The sequence below is a fragment of the Salmo trutta genome, chromosome 31, assembly GCF_901001165.1.
Source record: "Salmo trutta chromosome 31, fSalTru1.1, whole genome shotgun sequence".
NCBI classification, from domain to species: Eukaryota; Metazoa; Chordata; class Actinopteri; order Salmoniformes; family Salmonidae; genus Salmo; species Salmo trutta.
In genome coordinates, this window is record NC_042987.1 from 9186852 (window position 1) to 9204329 (window position 17478).

Sequence of the window (17478 nt, forward strand, 5' to 3'; positions counted from 1 at the left end):
GGCCACACACACTACTGAGCCTCATTTTGACTTGTTTTAAGGACATTACATCAAAGTTGGATCAGCCTGTAGTGTGGTTTTCCACTTTAATTTTGAGTGTGACTCCAAATCCAGACCTCCATGGGTTGATAAATTGGATTTCCATTGATTATTTTTGTGTGATTTTGTTGTCAGCACATTCAACTATGTAAAGAAAAAACTATTTAATAAGATTATTTATTTCATTCAGATCTAGGATGTGTTGTTTATTTGAGCAGTATACATAAGTGTGTGCCTTGTCAAATCATGTCCAATCAATTAAATGTACCACAGGTGGATTCCAATCAAGTTGTAGAAACATCTCAAGGATGATCAATGGAAACAGGGTGCACCTGAGCTCAATTTCCAGTCTCATAGCAAAGGGTCTGAATACTTATGTAAATATGGTATTTCTCAAAACTTGTTTTCCCTTTGTAGTTATGGGGTATTGTGTGTAGATTGATGAGGAAAAAAGTAATTTAATACATTTTAGAATAAGGCTGTAACTTAACAGAATGTGGAAAAAGGGAAGGGGTCTGAATACTTTCTGAATGGACTGTATGCCTATCCAGTCCTTTTATATCTTCATGAAGTGCCAAGGGGGTAAGGGTCTAACCAAATTCCAATCGCACCACCCTGTATCAGTCTGATTTAACTAGCACATTCCTTTACCTACATGTACGGTATAGAAACACATTCTCATTGACATTACATGTGTCGTATGTGTGTGTCTTACCCGTGTGGTGTATGCAGCCTCAGGGTCATCCTCCAGTACTCGGGACAGGCCGAAGTCAGACACCTTACACACCAGGTTGCTGTTGACCAGGATGTTGCGGGCAGCCAGGTCTCGGTGAACGTAGCTCATGTCAGACAGGTACTTCATGCCCGACGCGATGCCACGCAGCATGCCCACCAACTGGATCACTGTGAACTGACCGTCGTGTTTCTAACACACAGAGAGAGAGAGAGAGAGAGAGAGAGAGAGAGAGAGAGAGCGAGAGAGAGTGAGAGACAGAGAGCGAGAGAAAGGAAGAGAGGGGGGAGAGAAGGAGAGAGGGAGACACTGTTGTATACAAGTTGTTTGCTGTTATATGTTCTGTCTGTTTTGTCACCGTCGACCCGGTTACAACATGCCCTTGTGGAACAATAAAGTTGATTGAATTGGCTTGAATTGAACACATACAGTATACACACATCACACCCAGACCACAGTAGGCTTACTCTATCAATTACACACCCAGCCTGACTAACTATTTTCTCCCACAATCTCAAACGTCCATCTCCACAGTTCCACTAATATACAGTAGGCTGTGTCACTGAGAACAGATCACCACTGTACTACTCTCATTACCGCAGTACAGATACAATTCTCTTTAAGTGGAGCACATTCACATCCACAATACTCTGGCTGAATGATGATGAAAACTGACACCAAAGAAGAAGAAGACTACTCGCTCATATACACCCGAGCGCACACACAAACACACACACACACACACACACACACACACACACACACACACGCGTCGGCGATGTTCGATCTGGGTAGTCAGCATAATGACTTTCATAAATAGTGGCTTCATAAAAATCCAATATAGTTCTGAGATCAGTTTTTTGGGGTTATAGGTCATCAAGCTCCACCAAGGGTTACATGTGTTTCATTAGACCCCAGATCAATTAAGCATCGGTCACAAAAACAAAGCATCCCTCTCCCTCCCTCTCTTTCGTTCTCTTTCTCTTTCACCCACTCTATCTCTCTCTCTTTCTTTCTCGCTCTCTCTCTTTCTCTCCCCCTCTCTCTCTCTCCCACCATATTTCTGTCTCTCTCTGCCCCACTTTCTCTCCTCCATCTCTCTCCCTCCCTTCGTCTCTCCAACCCCCACTCATGCCTACCCCCCCCCCCCCCCCCTTCTCCCTCATATCCCTTACTGGAAGTGCTGCTATAGGATAGAGAGAGATTGATAAAAGAGGAAGTCTGTGGGTTGAAAAGACAGAGCAATCAATCAGCATTTCACAAAACAAGGCCTAATTAACTTACTCCACAGCTGCTGAAACACCGACAGGGGATGTAGATGGATATTTCTCTGAGAGCGAGAGAGCCGAGTGTGTGTGTGTGGTAGAACAGGATATTATGTGGGATGGTACTGCTGTAACGTAAACTAGGTATAACTGGATTAAGGTCTAGTGGATGGCTATAGGAGCGGAAAGATGGACATTACACTCGTGGTCATCCACTTGTCCATCTATGTATACCAAGCCCAATTCTAAACATTCCGGATGTAGTGTGTGTGTGGGTTTGTAGGTTTGTGAGTAAATCCCTCCATAGGCTTTTACTGTAAATTCATCCAGTACGATTGAGGCCAGTGGGGTGGAGTGGTTTTCTTTCAGAACTGAAAGGACTCTAGTACTTTCTTACAAACAATTTATTTTTCTTTCCATCCCTCTTTCGAACAGCAGAGATGTTTTAATACTATAGGAGCAGCACAAGCTGACCTTCAGAGAGGAATAATGAGAGTGTAGTACAGGAACAATGACAGTGCAGTGTGTGTGTGTGTGTGTGTGTGTGTGTGTGTGTGTGTGTGCGTTAACACAAACTAACCTTCAGGAAGGTATCCAGGGATCCATTCTCCATGAACTCTGTGATGATCATCACTGGCTTACCTGAGGACACAGAGAAAAACACATTGACATTTATACACAGAACACAGCACAGATATACTGGCTTACCTGAGGACACAGAGAAAAACACATTGACATTTATACACAGAACACAGCACAGATATACTGGCTTACCTGAGGACACAGAGAAAAACACATTGACATTTATACACAGAACACAACACAGATACATACTACAGAGAGATGATGGCATGAAGGTAGAGCCAGGAGAGGTTAGTGGTCCCAGCGGAGACCAATCTCATGGCATGTCGTTATCATTCACAGTGACAGCTTCTAATCAGGGCCATGCATAAGCGTCAGGAGATAATTACTATGGGCCAATCCACCAGGGTGTGTGTGCAGGGGGCCGTCTTGAGATCTCATGAATACTGATCAGCCTCTTGGGGTCGAGGGGGAAAGGGACAGGGGGGACGGACGAAGGGAGGGGGAACATGAACACCTGTATGTGTGTTGAGGGGCGGGGGGAAGGGGGTGGAGGCAGGGGGTAGTCAATGTGATTGATTGACAGGTCTAGTTCCCCGCCTGGCACCTGGTGGGGCTTACAAATGACGAACAAAGTACCCCCATACGCAGGCACCGCACTGCTTTACATGACCCCGTACCCACGACCCCCCCCCCCCCCGGGAGAGAGGAAAGAGAGAGAGGGAGAAGGGAGGAGAGAGGCTAGAGAGAGGGAGGAGGGAGGAGAGAGGAGGAGATGAGTGACAGGGAAAGAGAGGTGAGGAAAGACGAGGACAATTGAAAAAGGAGGGTGACGGGTGAGATTGGGACGAGAGCGGAGAGGTATGGGGGAAATATGGTTGTCAGGGGTGAGGGTAGAGTAGGAAGAGTACGGGGAGAGAAATAAAGGAGAAGGCAAGAGAGATAGGTGAGGAGGGAGGGAGGGAGGGAGGGAGGGAGGGAGGGAGGGAGGGAGGGAGGGGGAGGAAAAGGGGGAGCCGGGGGTGAGGGAGGATAAGGTCGTCAGGGGATGTCAGTAACAACACAGGGGAGTCCTACGGTACAGCTCTATACTGGGTAAAGATGGTGATACATCACCCTAAATGAAATCACTATCTCACTGAGATAAATGCCACACACACACACACACACACTGATAAATGCCTATCCTAACCCTCACCCCCAGCAGAGGAAAATCCAATTCCCTTCCACTTTTATCCCTTAGACTAATGTGGCTGTCAGAGAGGACACCGCTACCAGAGATGAGGCCAGAGGGTGTGTGTGTGTGTGTGTGTGTGTGTGTGTGTGTGTGTGTGTGTCTGTGTGTGTGTGTGTGTATTGCATGGTGAGCATGGGGACAGCACTGCGACAGCCATCTGATTTCGAGGCTGTCCTGCGGAGAAGTGTGTGTGTGTGTGTGTCCTGTGACTGCTCTATCAAAGGCACCGATGAAAGGGTCTGTGGGATTGATCTGTACCGGGGGGGGGGGGGGGGGGGGGGGGGTCTGACAGCTCACAGCCGGCCCCCCTGACCTAACAGACAGACAGACAGACAGACAGACAGACAGACAGACAGACAGACAGACAGACAGACAGACACGTGTGTGTGTATGTGTGAGAGTGACAGACAGACGGACTGACAGACAGGCAGACAGACAGACAGACACGTGTGTGTGTATGTGTGAGAGTGACAGACAGGCAGACAGACAGGATACTTGTCACGCCCTGGCCATAGAGAGGGTTTTATTCTCTATTTTGGTTAGGCCAGGGTGTGACTAGGGTGGGCATTCTATGTCCTTTTTTCTATGTTTTTGTATTTCTTTGTTTTGGCCTGGTATGACTCTCAATCAGGGACAGCTGTACATCATTGTCGCTGATTGGGAGCCATACTTAGGTAGCCTGTTTTCCTTTGGGTTTTGTGGGTGGTTAATTTCTGTTTAGTTATCTTACCTGACAGAACTGTTTGGCTGTCATCTTTTGTTTATTTGTAAAGTGTTCAATTTTTCCATTAAATTACAAAGATGAGCACTAACCACACTGCGCCTTGGTCTACTCCATTCAACAGCCATTACAGAACCACCCACCACCAACGGACCAAGCAGCGTGGAAAAGAGGACTGGACATGGGAGGACATCCTGGACGGCAAGGGATCCTACACGTGGGAAGAGGTCCTGGCCGGAAGGGATCGTCTCCCATGGGAACAGGTGGAGGCAGCCAGGAGAGCGGAGGCAGCAGGAAGGAAGGACCAACGGCAACGGTTTGAGGGAACACGGCTGGCAAGGAAGCCGAGAGGCAGGACCAACAGCAACGGTATGAGGGAACACGGCTGGCAAGGAAGCCCGAGAGGCAGCCCCAAAAACATTTTGCGGGGGGCACACGGGGAGTGTGGCAGTGTCAGGTTGGAGACCTGAGCCAGCTCCCCGTGCTTACCATGGCGTGCGTTGTACTGGTCAGACACCGTGTTATGCGGTGGAGCGCACAGTGTCTCCAGTGCGCGGTCACAGCCCGGTACGTTACATCCCAGCTCCCCGCATCTGCCGGGATCGGGTGATGATCCAACCAGGAAGGATTGGGCCAGTTCTACTTTCCAGACCTCCAGTGCGTCTCCTCGGGCCAGGATATCCTGCTCCGGCTCTGCGCACTATGTCTCCAGTGCGTCGGCACAGCCCAGTGCGTCCTGTGCCTGCGCCCCGCACGTGCCGGGCCAAGGTCACCATCCAGCCAGGACGGGTTGTGCAGGCTCTCAGCTCGAGACCTCCAGTGCGCCTCCACGGCCCAGGGTATCCAGTGCCTCGGTCAAGGACAAGGCCTCCTATGTGTCTCCCCAGCCTGGTGAGTTCTGTGCCTGCTCCCAGCGCCAGGCCTCCTGCGTGTCTCCTCAGCCTGGTGAATCCTGTACTTGCGCCCAGAGCCAGGCCTCCTATGTGTCTCCCCAGTCTGGTGAGTCCTGTGCCTGCTCCCAGAGCCAGGCCTCCTGCATGTCTCCCCAGCCTGGTGAATCCTGTGCCTACTGCAAGTCCCGCCAGTCCGGAGCCGCCAGAGCCGCCCGCCAGTCCGGAGCCGCCAGAGCCGCCCGCCAGTCCGGAGCAGCCAGAGCCGCCCGCCAGTCCGGAGCAGCCAGAGCTGCCCACCAGTCCGGCGGGCCAGAGCCGCCCGCCTGTCCGGCGCAGCCAGAGTCGCCCGCCAGTCCGGGGCCCGCAGCGAGGGTCCCCAGTCCTGCGTCCCGCCCCTGAGCCGCCACCGCGGATAGATGCCCACCTGGAACCCTTCCCTAGAGGTTTAGGTTTTGCGTCCGGAGTCCGCACCTTTGGGTAGCGGGGTACTGTCACACCCTGGCCATAAAGAGGGTTTTATTCTCTATTTTGGTTAGGCCAGGGTGTGACTAGGGTGGGCATTCTATGTCCTTTTTTCTATGTTTTTGTATTTCTTTGTTTTGGCCTGGTATGACTCTCAATCAGGGACAGCTGTACATCATTGTCGCTGATTGGGAGCCATACTTAGGTAGCCTGTTTTCCTTTGGGTTTTGTGGGTGGTTAATTTCTGTTTAGTTATCTTACCTGACAAAACTGTTTGGCTGTCGTCTTTTGTTTATTTGTAAAGTGTTCCATTTTTCCATTAAATTACAAAGATGAGCACTAACCACGCTGCGCCTTGGTCTACTCCATTCAACAGCCGTTACAATACTGTGATAGAAGGAGCGCAAGGTTTGAAAAAAGAATGACAATATAATCTCATTGGATGAAGGTTAACGACGCTCTATTTCTCTGGGTAAGCGTGCGAAGTAGAGCTTCCCTAACTAGAAAGAGAATGGGACGAGTGTTTTCACTGTGTTTGTCTACTCTGACCGCTTGAGAAAACGTCACCGTTCAGTTCAGCAGTCCAGACCGTCCTTCATTCATTTAGACCATGCCATTATCCTATTGTTCTGTAATTCCTGTGCTATCTGAAGTCTCCATCTGGACTCCCACCATGGAGAATTAGCCTGACAAGATGGCAGGGGGTTAGCACCAATCCACACACACACACACACTCCCCTCTGTCCTTCTATCTATCTGTTTATCTCTCCCTCCCTCTGTTGCTCTGCTCCCAGACAATAGACCCCGTTGACCAGGGCTCGGAGACGGAGTCACATGCCGGACACGCGCGCATGTGTGCGTGTACGTTCGCGTACACATACACACAGGGTCAGGTAGCCACATTTAGCCTCTCTCCCATTAGCTCAATGCCTGTCTGCTGTGTTAACAAATAAAGCCCTGTGCTTAATATCCTACAGAAACACATTCACTTCAGCCGGGCCGAAATAAAGAGACACTCATTATGATAAACAAGTGCAGAGAGTCACGTCAAGCCCACAGAGCGAACTTGTTTTTAGATGAGTTGTGTGTAGCTTTTATCTCACAATGAGTGTACAAAACATTAAGAACACCTGCTCTTTCCATGACACACACTGACCAGGTGAAAGCTATGATCCCTTATTGATTTCACTTCAATCAGTGTAGATGAAGGGGAGGAGACAGGTTAGAGAATTATTTTTAAGCCTTGAGACAATTGAGACATGGATTGTGTATGTGTGCCATTCAGATGGTGAATGGAAAGACAAAAGATTTAAGCGCCTTTGAACGGGGTATGGTAGTAGGTGCCAGGCGCACTGGTCAATAACTGCAACGCTGCAGGGTTTTTCACACTCAACAGTTTCCCATGTGTATCAAGAATGGTCCACCACCCAAAGGACATCCAGCCAACTTGACACAGCGGTGGGAAGTATTGGCGTCAACACGGGCCAGCATCCCTGTGGAAGGCTTTCGACACCTTGTAGAGTCCATGCCCCGACGAACTGAGGCTGTTCTGAGGGAAGGTATTCTTAATGTTTTGTACACTCAGTGTATATGCTTCTAGGGCCAGTCCAGTTTCTAACTCAGAGTGGTAATACAGCGGTAGCTTTTGTAACCGCCTCCCCATATAGAGCCTTTTCCTATGCGAGTGCGTCAGTAAACGAGCACCCGGCAGCAACAAAGAGCTCTGATGATCAGGACCAAAGGACAGCACTCAGCTTCGATAGGACACATATACGTTCATGGAGACTGCAGCACTGGTAAAGAAACGGTGTGTTAGGCCTATTGTTGTGACTATGTGATATGACCGGGAAAGAGAGGTGTCCTCTCAAATCAATTTCAAATCGTATTTGGTCACATAAACTTATTTTCTTTTATTTCACCTTTATATAACCAAGTAGGCCAGTTGAGAACAACTTCTCATTTACAACTGCGACCTGGCCAAGATAATGCAAAGCAGTGCGACAAAAACAACAACACAGAGTTACACATAAACAAACGTACAGTCAATAACACAATAGAAAAATCTATGTACATTGTGTGCAAATGTAGAAGAGTAGGGAGGTAAGGCAATAAATAGGCCATAGAGGCGAAATAATTACAATTTAGCATTAACATACAGCATACAGGTCGCAGTGGTGGGTAGTATATGGGGCTTTGGTGACAAAACGGATGGCACTGTGATAGACTACATCCAGTTTGCTGAGTAGAGTGTTGGGGGCTATTTTGTAAATGACATCGCCGAAGTCAAGGATCGGTAGGATGGTCAGTTTTACGAGGGTATGTTTGGCAGTATGAGTGAAGGAGTCTTTGTTTGCGAAATAGGAAGCCGATTCAAGATTTAATTTTGGATTGGAGACGCTTATACTTAATGTGAGTCTGGAAGGAGAGTTTACAGTCTAACCAGACACCTAGGCATTTGTAGTTGTCCGCATATTCTAAGTCAGAACCGTCCAGAGTTGTGATGCTAGGCGGGCGGGTACGGGCAGCAAATCGGTTGAAGAGCATGCATTTAGTTTTACTAGCATTTAAAAGCAGTTGGATGCCACGGAAGGAGTGTTATGCAGATGTTATCGCAGGAGCAGCTTAATGCTTATGTTTCTAGCTCCAACAGTGCAGTAATACCTGACAATACAAAACAATACACACAAAATAAAAGAACCATAACCTTAAGAAATATCAGAAAGAGCAATGTCAGAGTCCGGAATATAAATATATATATATGTATATGATGGTGTGTATAGATATTATGGACAGTATATGAATAGAAAAGGTGTATACAGTGCATACAGTAGTTATATAGGATGAGCCTTGAGTAGAATACAGTGTATACACTAAGTGTACAAAACACTAGGAACACCTTCCTAATATTGAGTCACACCCCCTTTTGTCCACAGAACACCCTCAAATCGTCGGGGCAGGGACCTTACAAAGTGTCGAGAGCATTCCACACGGACGCTGGCCCATGTTGACTCCAATGCTTCCCACAGTTTTGTCAAGTTGGCTAGTCGCTGTTTATTATCTACGCATAGTCACTTCACCCTTACCTACATGTACAAATTACCTCAACTAACCTGTACCCCCCTGCACACTGACTCTGTACAGGTACCCCCTGTATATAACCTAGTTATTGTTATGTTATTGTGTTACTTTTTATTATTTTTAACTTTAGTTTATTTGGTAAATATTTTCTTAACTCTTCTTGAAATGCACTGTTGGTTAAGGGCTTGTAAGTAAGCATTTCACGGTGCCCTGTTCAAAAATCTTTTGTCTTGCCAATTCACCCTCTGCATGGCAAACATACACACTCCATGTCTCAATTGTCACAAGACTAAAAAATCCTTCATTAACCAGTCTCCTCCCCTTCATCTACACTGATTGAAGTGGATTTAACAAGTGACGTCGACAAGGGATCATAGCTTTAACCTGGATTCACCTGGTCAGTCTATGTCATGGAAAGAGCATGTTTTGTACACTCAGTTTTATGTCACTGTGTCCAGTATGAGGGAAGTTAGAAGTTGTTTCGCGAGCCAATGCTAACTAGCGTTAGCGTAATGACTGGAAGTCTACGGCTATCTGCTAGCATGCTAGCAGATACCATAGACTTCCAGTCATTATGCTAATGCTAGTAAGCAATTATGCTAATGCTAGTAAGCAACTTTTGCTAACGCCAGTTAGCAATTTCCTTCAAACTGCACGCAGAGACATAAAAATGGTATCCACGAGTTCACCTGACTCATTGCCTGCCTCATTGCCCAAATCCCAAAGTATCCCTTTAAAACTTGTTGAGGCCAGGATCTTATCCCGGTATTGGGATTCATTGTCATGTGACCATGGCGGGGAATTCAAAACTGCAAGAGTAATCATTTCAAATAATCAACTATTTTCCTCCATTTGAAAGATATATCTCCTAAATCTAACCACGCTGTCCGATTTTCAGAGGCTTTACGGAGAATGCATAAAGTTAGGTTATGTGAGGAGAGTACATTGACAATAGCTGCGTGTAATGTTTAGCCAATTCAAAGAAGGGCATCAACAGACAGAAAACTAGCTAGAATTATGCACTTACCTTTGACAATCTGCATCAGATGACACTCATAGGACATTATGTTAGACAATACATGCATTTTTAGTTCCATCAAGTTCATATTTATATCCAAAAACAGCATTTACAGTCGCGGTGAAATTCAGAATTTTTTTCGGCTCGAATGCTCCCAGTGAATCCAGCATTACAAATCACGGAATTACTATTCGAAAACATTGGTAAATTATAATATTGTCATTCAAAGAATAATATATTATCATCTCGTAATTGCTACCGAATGGCCAGATCTCAAAATAACTTTACTGGGAAATCACATTTTGCAATAAACTGGGTACTATGCTAACAACATAAGCTAAGCTATAAGCTAAGCTAAGCTATACCGTTAGCATTAGCATCATCTAATATCGATAATAACATTCTAAATATCCCCTTACCTTTGATTATCTCCATCAGAAGGCGCTGCCAGGGATCCCAGGTCCAGAACAAATGTGGTTTCTTTTGACAAAGTTCATAATTTATGTCCAAATAGTTAGCGTTCAGTAGGCTCCCACAAAATGAGGTGGGCAGTGTAAAGTCACGCCGAAAAGCTAAAAAAAACCTAGTAAATAATCTATTTATTTTTGTTCAAACATGTCAAACGTTGTTTAGCATTAATCTTTTGGTCCATTTTTAACGTGAAACATCAGTAAACATCAGTAATATTTTCACACAACCTATCAAGTGTCTAGAATAAACGATTATGACAAAGACACTCTTTTCAGATTTATGCGCAGGCGCAAAAAATGAAGTGATGACGTGTCAACTTACAAGCATTCTAATTCGGTCTGTATTCATCACAGATGCTTCCAACAACTTTATAAAGATCGTTGACATCTAGTGGAAGCAGTAGGAGTTGCGAACTGAATCCTTTCTCACTGTGGTATCTATAAAACAATGACACTAAATAGTACAGTCACAATATTTTTTTGAATCTATTTTTCACAGGTTTTTGCCTGCAATATGAGTTTTGTTATACTTACAGACACCATTCAAACTGTTTTAGAAAATTCAGAGTGTTTTCTATCCAAACCTGAACAATAATATGCATATTCTAGCTTCTGAGTTGGTGTAGGAGGCAGTTAAAAATGGGCACATATTTCTTTCCAAAATTCTCAATACTGCCCCCTAGCCCAAACAGGTTGAGTGTGTAGGTCGATGTGTGTATCTGTGTGTGATGCTCAGTGCTCCAGAGCTAGTTCATTTGCAGTAGGGTGGTGAGCAGGCTTGCAGATTGCCTATTGATCTTCTGCCAGGTGTGAGAGCAGCAGAGTGTAAAATGGATCCAGGAGTTTTATGTTTTAACAGCTCTTCATTAACGCATGCTTTTAACGAGAGACCTGGCCTCTGAACCTCATACGCCACCGGGCTCCTCTATTTACTGTGTGTGTTCCAGCTTCAGAAACATAGGGAATGTTAAACAGGAGATGGTAACTGGGTCTAGATTAAGATGAAGGGGTTTTAACTAAACGATACATAATATGTTTAACAGGGTGTGGATCTCTCTTTTTGTACGGCCGGAGGGGCATAAAGAGAATGCGAGGGGAACACATCAGATCTCCAATAAATTCACCGCACAAAAGAGTGTTTAAACTCACATTGTCCCTCACACAAAGGAGAGCCTCCAAAATAATAACTACTTTCCCTAAATAGAGGATAACAGATTAGGGGAGAGATCGGAGCAGCCCTCACCCAAGTGCTTGCGAGAGAATGCATTAGATGGATAGTGGGCAGATGAAATGACGAGGTGCGCCTAATTGATGGTTTTCCAGATGAGCCGATTGCCCGGAGCGATTGTGTGAGGCGCATAAAAGGGGAGGATAAAGAGATAACTGGAGGGATGGGAGCGAGATAAAAGGACGGAGGGAGAGAGATAGGGAGAGCGCACGCGGCACTTTTCCCCCCGATGCGCGGAGAGACGGAGGAAATAAAGGTCTACTTTCCTCTCCTAGTCGTCTGTGTGAGCAGCATTACCATTTGCATAACAATGGCAGCAATCAGAGAGAGACAGGCAGGCTGTTATTAGAATAGCAGGACAGCGGGATGGAAGGCTCTTGGGGTTTAAAGTGGGTATAATGAGAACACACACACTTTCATACACACAGGGACACACACACACACACACTCACTCATAACCACACACAAAGGAACAAGTATGTACTCCATGAATGCAAAATGCATGAACTAATATGGCCTGTTATAGAAAACTCACATGGACTGAAATGGACAGAGAGAGAGAGAGAGAGAGAGAGAGAGAGAGAGTCACACGCGCTGGCCTAGAGGTACACACACAGAAAAACACGCGGCACACAGGCACACACCCCTGAGCCCCATGTGAGTGGTCAGCGGTGATGATTAGAGTGTATGAGGTGTGAAGGGACCAGCTGGGACTGTCTGAAGGGCTGGAGGAGTTATATCGACCCGCCTCTCTCACCTCTAACCCCCCCACGCACTCACACCCTGGGCTGTGACCTGTGAAATTGCTGCTCAGCTGCAGTACTATATCTGTGTTTCGATGGTTTTCTAAATCGTCTCTAAAGACACACATACATATACACATGCCGGGCACACACTTACTCTATTCCCCCACGAAAGACAATGAATAATATTCATTAAAAAAGATTCTCTGTGCTACATCCGCCAAATGAACTATGGTATTTCCATCGTGTGTATGTGTATATTTCTCTGTGTGTGTGTGTGTGTGTGTGTGTGTGTGCACAGGTGTGTGCTTAGTGAGTGTGTGTGTGTGTGTGTGTGTGTGTGTGTGTGTGTGTGTGTGTGTGTGTGTGTGTGTGTGCTCAGCTTATGTTTCACAATGCATTAAAATGTTACTTCTGAGAGGAAAGAGCAGCAATTACCAACATGTGCCTGTGGAAATGAAAAGCAAATCTGATTTACTCTGCTAATAGTTCTACAAACCGCTCCAACCCAGCCAAGCAAAGGTCAAAATTACCATCTCATATTACCATATGAGACCGAGAGAGAGAGGAGAGAGCGAGGGGGAGAGAGAGCGAGAGAGAGCGAGGAGAGAGAGGGAGAGTGCAAAGAAAAGAGGAAATACAAATTAATAAGAAATTCAGAGGGAATTTCAGCATTGATATGCACGTTGCTGAATATTCATGAAGCTAAAAAACACATCCAATTAACTCTGTGAAATATTAATATTCATGATGTGGGTCATGCATATGCATTTGTTCTTTTGTTGCGTGACCTAGGTGCCACTGAACAGTGGCGTGCGGTGGGGCTGTTTTTGAATACTGACTATGACGCCGGGGTGATGGGGGGGGGCTTAGTGATGGGGGGGGATTAGTGTTTATCTTTCTGTCTCTCTATCTGCTGGTCTGACTGTCTCTCGCTCTGATTCCCTCTCTCTGTTTCTCTCCATTAAAAATCTAGAGCAACATTGTGCGAGGCCAAGTTACCATCAGCTTGTAATAGCAGAAAGGCATTTCTATTCGCTGACATCCATGTATATTTCTAGGTTACTATAAAGTACTACAGGCTCAGCATGTCAGTGCAGATACGAGATACACTCTTACCTAACCGATGCATGGTAAATAAATACTGGGTGTATGTGCTAAGTGTTTGGAAATGGTAGTACACGATTTGACAACAAGCGAGCTTGTGTTCTTTATATGCTGCCTAATGTGTTTGTATTGTATGTCTTCGGAAGATGGAGAGAAAATGATGAGAAATTAGAAACAAACTAACAAAAACGAATGGAAGAAAGTAATAATGAAACTGATGTGCTCTAATGGAGAGAGAGAGAGAGAGAGAGAGAGAGAGAGAGAGAGAGAGAGATAGGGATCTGTTATGAGGCTTGTTCAACCCTGTCTCTGTATTTCTGTATCACCAGTCACATCCAAACACACTCTCGCTAATGTAATAACAAGCACAAGTAAACACGTGCCCCTTCTACACACGTATACACACACTCACAAACAGACACGTCAAAAGCACGAGCTGCCATGGTAACTGCAGCCTTTATCTGATCCAGGGTCGAGTCTGATTCTCATGAACAGAACCGCTCTGCTGTCTCTCTCACACACAGGTACGTGACACACAAACATATTCGCACACAATTCATGATCCAAAACAAACATTTAACCACACGGTTTGCAGATCTGAAGGGATGGAATAGGTGAAATATATACGGCGATGGAAAATCTCTGCTCGGATTTGTTAAAGTAGCCGTCAATCACTCACATCGCGTGACCACGCCCTCCAGCCTGATGATGTTTGGGTGGTCGAACTGTCCCATGATGCTGGCCTCAGAGAGGAAGTCCCGCCTCTGTTTGTCAGAGTATCCTGCCTTCAGACTCTTTATGGCCACGTAGATCTCCCTCTTTCCCTGGAGACGCAGACGGCCACTACACACCTCCCCAAACTCACCTACAACACACACAGACACACACACAGTATAAATAACTACACACCTCCCCAAACTCACCTACAACACACACAGACACACACACACACAGTATAAATAACTACACACCTCCCCAAACTCACCTACAACACACACAGACACACACACACAGTATAAATAACTACACACCTCCCCAAACTCACCTACAACACACACAGACACACACACAGTATAAATAACTACACACCTCCCCAAACTCACCTACAACACACACAGACACACACACACACACACACACACAGTATAAATAACTACACACCTCCCCAAACTCACCTACAACACACACAGACACACACACACAGTATAAATAACTACACACCTCCCCAAACTCACCTACAACACACACAGACACACACACACACAGTATAAATAACTACACACCTCCCCAAACTCACCTACAACACACACAGACACACACACACACACAGTATAAATAACTACACACCTCCCCAAACTCACCTACAACACACACAGACACACACACACACACAGTATAAATAACTACACATCTCCCCAAACTCACCTACAACACACACAGACACACACACACACAGTGTAAATAACTACACACCTCCCCAAACTCACCTACAACACACACAGACACACACACACACACACACACACACAGTGTAAATAACTACACACTTCCCCACAACACACAGACACACACACACACACAGTGTAAATAACTACACACTTCCCCACAACACACAGACACACACACACACACAGTGTAAATAACTACACACTTCTCCAAACTCACCTACAACACACACACACAGACACACACACACACACACACACACACACAGTATAAATAACTACACATCTCCCCACACTCACCTACAACACACATACGGTATACAAAGTGTCTGCATAATTGATTAACAATCAGATTTCTCTTGACTGCACCACTGGGGTTCCACAGGCATCAATGTAAGGGCCACTTTTATTACATTTGCATAGTCATGTTTATGTAGTTTGAACAGCAACCAGGGATCACTCACCTGCTCCGATGACTCTCTCTATGCGGATGCTGGAAGCATCAATCTCTTTGGCAAAGTCTCTGACTGCCTGGTTAGGGTCCTCATAAGTGTGTGGATGAATATAGGTCTTACTGCCAGGAAGTTTGACTGGAGAGAGACAGAGAGAGGGGAGGGAGGGAGGAGAGAGGGGAAAGATCGGGGAGAGAAACAGAGAGAGAGAGAGAGAGAGAGAGAGCGAGAGAGAGGCGAAAGAAGAGAGGAGAGAAACAGAGCGAGACGTCAATAACCTTCCTTGTGGAAAGCAGGCAGTGAACGACAGTACGACATAGAAATGAGCTCAACTCCAACATAATTACAGTTATGTAAATGGCTCCTGAATCCTTGAGAGTTGAATATCACATATTCAATATTGCTCTCTCAGATGGAACACGTCTCCCGGCATGTTTTGTTATACGTCCTACAGCAACACTAGAGAATGAATGTCAATTCTGCTCACTTATACAAGACATTCACTTTCCAGAGAAGCAACCCGAGCACATTCCTACGGACGTGACGGAGTGACTCCCAATGGGAATCTCAACTGCTGCTGTATGGTCTCATTGTTGAAGCTGAAAAGCTGAAAAGAGGTTAAGCATATTTCTCCTGTTTTTCCCACGGCGAGTTGCAAGAGGAGACGGTCACGAATTGCAATCGCCTAAATCACTTGGCGTTTATGCACATGTGAAAATAACCTGTGACGTATGGAAAAGAGTGGACTCCTGTGTGCGCGTGGGATGCTCGGCGAAGTAAACGCGCCGGCCATTCACGAAACACAAACAACGCTTCTTCATAATGTGTAGCGAGATCATAAACAACCCCGTTACGGAAGGCTTCAATGGACATGAACTTCTACGTCTACTGAATAGTCGAGTGAGTGTGTGTGTGTGTGTGTGTGTGTGTGTGTGTGTGTGTGTGTGTGTGTGTGTGTGTGTACCTCGTCCATGTTGAAAATGCATCTTCTCTTCATCAGGGTCCTGTTTGGCTTTGATGTATCCACAGTGTCTGAGGAACAAACAACACTAACAAGTTAATGACATCAAGGTTAGTGTGGGTGTGTGTGTGGGTGTGTGTGTTTGCGTGCATGTGTGTGTGTGTGTGTGTGAGAGCTTACTTTTATTTCCAGTTTGTGAAACTCCCACGATACATATTGAACAGCCGAGGGCATATTGAAAGTCTAGAAACAGTCTCCTATTCCCCCCCCCCCCACTCACTCTCTCTCTTGTCTCTGTATGCAGGAGCCTGGGGGGTGTGAAAGCAGTAGTCCTTCACTCTCTTTCTCCTCCCCCCTTCTCTCTCACTCTCCCTTCCTCTGCTTCCCTCTCTGTCCCTTTCTCTGGTGTGCGTAGTAGCCTGAGGGTGTTCGTAAGTGTGTGTGTGTGTCTGTGTGTGTGTGTGTGAGTGTGTGTGTGCACCCTCCAGTGTTCAGTCATCCCCTTTCAGTAGAGGTGCATATAGGTCCATGCATTACCGTGCAATCCACCCCTTCAACTCTTCTGTCAACCTTCTGCTCATTAACTACCTCTGCCTACACCTCCATGGGCTACCACACACACACACACACAACCTGGATCAATAACAACCACCAATCGATTGATCAGCCCAGCTGTGAGGAAGTGTTAAACTAGGTCTGGTTAAAAAGCACCACTGTTTGCGAGAGGTTAAGGAGCGGTTGGGGGCTGAGTGGTTAACGTTAGCTTCTCTCCGCTCCGCTCTGTAAAACTTCAGTAGGAAAACAGCACATTTAACAAGCCAATTAACACAAAACACCATTACATTTAACGCTCGCTTAAATACAGCTTGAAGGTTTTAGCCCAAAACATAAAAGAGTGAAATCCATTTTCACATCGTCAGGTACTAAAATGCCATATAAATGGTTTATTTCCTGTCTCCTCTCCTCCCTTCTCCTTTCCTCTCCTCTCTGATGTTTTCCTTTCATTTCCTCTCCTCTCTTCCTTCAAACTAACTTTCCCCTTCT

General features: G+C 45.9%; 1 protein-coding gene across 2 annotated transcripts in view; it reads right to left on the bottom strand.

Annotated features, from left to right (window-relative positions):
- The window catches only part of epha4b (eph receptor A4b), a 128715-nt gene that overhangs the window by 17358 nt on the left and 93879 nt on the right, over positions 1-17478 (bottom strand). For both annotated transcript variants that reach the window (XM_029725073.1, XM_029725072.1), the window contains exons 11-15: positions 16438-16505; positions 15486-15611; positions 14256-14441; positions 2618-2679; positions 755-964 (exon numbers count right to left, since the gene is read on the bottom strand). In XM_029725073.1, coding sequence (XP_029580933.1) covers positions 755-964; positions 2618-2679; positions 14256-14441; positions 15486-15611; positions 16438-16505 — 652 coding nt within the window. The remainder of the gene's footprint in view (positions 1-754; positions 965-2617; positions 2680-14255; positions 14442-15485; positions 15612-16437; positions 16506-17478) is intronic.